Source organism: Colobus angolensis, unplaced genomic scaffold, assembly GCF_000951035.1.
Source record: "Colobus angolensis palliatus isolate OR3802 unplaced genomic scaffold, Cang.pa_1.0 Scaffold112, whole genome shotgun sequence".
NCBI lineage: Eukaryota > Metazoa > Chordata > Mammalia > Primates > Cercopithecidae > Colobus > Colobus angolensis.
The window spans coordinates 8,913,010-8,915,921 of NW_012112253.1; the positions used below are offsets into that span (position 1 = coordinate 8,913,010).

A 2,912-nucleotide genomic window follows, 5' to 3' on the forward strand; every position below is an offset into this window, starting at 1 on the left:
ACCCACCCTGCCCCCCAGCCCCCGGCGCGCGGAGTCAGGCGGACAAGCAGGTGCTGGCAACCCGAGTCCTGGGCACTGTCAAACGGTTCGACGTCCGGAATGGTTACGGATTCATCAACAGGAATGACACCAAGGAAGATGTCTTTGTTCACCAGACAGCTATTAAAAGAACCTTCTGCTCAGCGTTGGAGATGGGCAGACTGTGGAATTTGATGTCATGGAAGGAGAGAAGGGCACAGAAGCCGCTAATGTAACTGGGCCTGGAGAGGTGCCCGTGAAGGGCAGTCATTATGCCCCCAGCCCACGTAGGTTCCGCCGATTCATCCCCCGGCCTCCCTCAGTTGCCCCACCACCCATGGTGGCAGAGATCCCTTCATAGGGGACAGAACCTAGCAGTGAAGGGGAGCGGGCTGAAGACTCTGGGCAGTGGCCCAGACGACGGCGCCCCCCACCCTTCTACCGACGGCGATTTGCGCGAGGCCCTCGGCCCCCCAACCAGCAGCAGCCTACAGAGGGCACTGATGGGGTAGAACCCAAAGAACCCCATTGGAGGGGCACCAACAGCAGGGAGATGAGCGGGTCCCCCGACCCCAATTCCGGCCCAGGTACCAAGGGCCTTCCCACCCCAGGCCGCCCCGGCAGCCTACCACGGAAGGTGGGGAAGGTGAGACCAAGCCCAGCCAAGGGCCTGCTGATGGTTCCCGGCCTGAGCCCTAGGGCCCGGGAAACCGCCCCTACTTCCAGCTGAGACAGCAGTGGGCCCTCGCCCCGGGCAGCTCCTGAGACCTCAGCCCCTGTCAACAGTGGGGACCCCCCCACCACCATCCTGGAGTGGTTCCAACTCAGAGGACACCCACAGCTGGCAGTTTTTCCAACTGACCTGTACCCTACCCAGTACCCTGCTCCCCCTTTCCCCCAATTCATGGTATCAAAACACCGTCTTTTCACCTTTTCCTTGAGACTCAGAAGAGTCAAAGCAACAGCCTTTTGCTTTTTTTTTTCTTCCCTTATCAAGAGTTGAAGGAAGGGAGCCATCCTTACTGTTCAGAGACACCAACCCCCTCCCCTAACTCAGGCTGAGAAGGAACCAGCCAGCTCTTAACCCCCTCCTGGTTGTTTTTCTTCCCTCCCTCCCCAAGTTTATTTTTGTTTTCTCCCGGCCCCCAACCTCTGAAGCCATTTTATGATCTGTCATGTGCCACCTGAGCCTCCAGTAAAAACAAAAACAGGCTTTCCTGTGGTCTTGGAAAAAAAAAATACAAAAAATTAGCTGGGCATTGTGGCGTGTACCTGTAATCCCAGCTACTCAGGAGGCTGAGGCAGAAGAATTGCTTGAACCCGGGAGGCGGAGGTTGCAGTGAGTCGAGATCGCACCACTGCACTCCAGCCTGGGCAACAGAGCAAGACTCCATCTTAAAAAAAAAGGAAAAAACTTACCATGTAGTATATTGGACTCTATACTGTGTGGTAAAGAAGACTTGGGATGGGGGAGAAGAAATAGACTTCGGGGATATGATGAGGATACGCATTTTCCAAGGATCTAGGATTTTTGCCTCCTCCTAAAGGCCCTCTGCCTCTTGCTCACCATGGCATAGCGTTCTAAAGAGGACGATACCACCCAGTCACAGGAAGACAAGTTGGCAGAGTTGTCATTGTGCACATTTTCCCAAGTCAGATTTATGTCTGTTGGGTTTTGCCTATTTATTCATTTCGTGCACAATTTCACTCCAGCCAGCAGAATACCCAGACACCGATTAGTGATGCCTCTGCACCGAGGTCCCCGCAGAAGGAAGCCCATTGTTGCTCCCTGTGCTCAGAAATGCCGCATGAACACAGACCCACACATGTGTGTGCACAGGCTGGGCAGGAGCCCAGCTGGCATGCATTTGCATTTCCCCCCGCACACAGAAGGTGAAGGAGGAAGGCCGGGCTGCCTGCCGGCAGCATTGAAGGAGAAAAACCACTTCAAAGGCATTTAGACCCGCAGGCTAAGCGGAGGAGCCCAGGGTCACTAGAGGCAGCGCCAGCCCTAGTCTCAGGAAAAGGAGTTATGCCTCAAAGCTGGAGAACCAAAGTGCTCACCTGCAAGCATTATTTACATCTGGAAAGTTATGTCCGCCTATAATCACCTACCTTGTGGAACTCGGAGTAGCTTATCTAACTCTGCCCTGAGACAGGATGGCGCTGGCATGCAATCCTGTGTCCAGCTCTTGCCGGCCTAGGGCCCCTCTTGCCTAGAGAAGCTATCAGCCCCCCACTCAAGCTGTTTGTGGCCTTGGGCCAGAGGGAGAACACCACACTTTCACACCATCCTACTTGCCCGTGGTCTGCCTCCACGGGGCCCCAGGAGGAACTGAGGGATGGGAGGGCAGTTTGGAAAGCTGAGGTGTACCCTTTCCCTTGGCACACAGTGTGGTTTTGTACAGCCACTTGGTATGAGTGAGGCTGGGGCAGAGCAGCCCTGGCTGGATGTCACACAGGCAGTACCACCTGTCTGAGCTCCGTGAGTGGCATTTGGCCACTTTTGCCCTTGCTCATGTGGCTGTGAGTTACCCCTCCACGACCCCAGCACCGAACTGAACCCTCCCCCCACCTCCACAGTTAACTAAGGTTCTGTGAGAAGCTCCCTCTTTCTCCTGTGGCTGGTTTCTAGAGCAAACCTCCTAGAAAATTTCCAGTGGTTTCAACGGGTGGGAGCCACATTGGAGTCACAGGTTCCCTGGGACATTCTTGAGCTAGATTCAGGGAGGAATGCCTTTTAGCAAAGGTGACACATTCTGGCTGCTTGTAGGTTAAAGGTAGGGTCTACTGCACCTGGTGAAAAATCCAGCGCTCACCTGGGTGTGTTCCTTTCGGTATCTGATGCCAAACACCTGGATGTTTACACCAGGATGACACAGTGAAATTCCTGC

At 54.7% G+C, this 2,912-nt stretch overlaps 1 protein-coding gene across 5 annotated transcripts in view; it reads left to right on the forward strand.

Moving 5' to 3' along the window:
* The window catches only part of RGMA (repulsive guidance molecule family member a), a 46,150-nt gene that overhangs the window by 22,763 nt on the left and 20,475 nt on the right, over positions 1-2,912 (forward strand). The window contains exon 3 of one of the 5 annotated variants that reach the window (XM_011958023.1): positions 160-305. The exons of the other annotated variants lie outside the window; for them this stretch is intronic. Coding sequence (XP_011813413.1) covers positions 218-305 — 88 coding nt within the window. The 5' untranslated portion in view covers positions 160-217. The remainder of the gene's footprint in view (positions 1-159; positions 306-2,912) is intronic. 5 annotated transcript variants of the gene reach the window in all.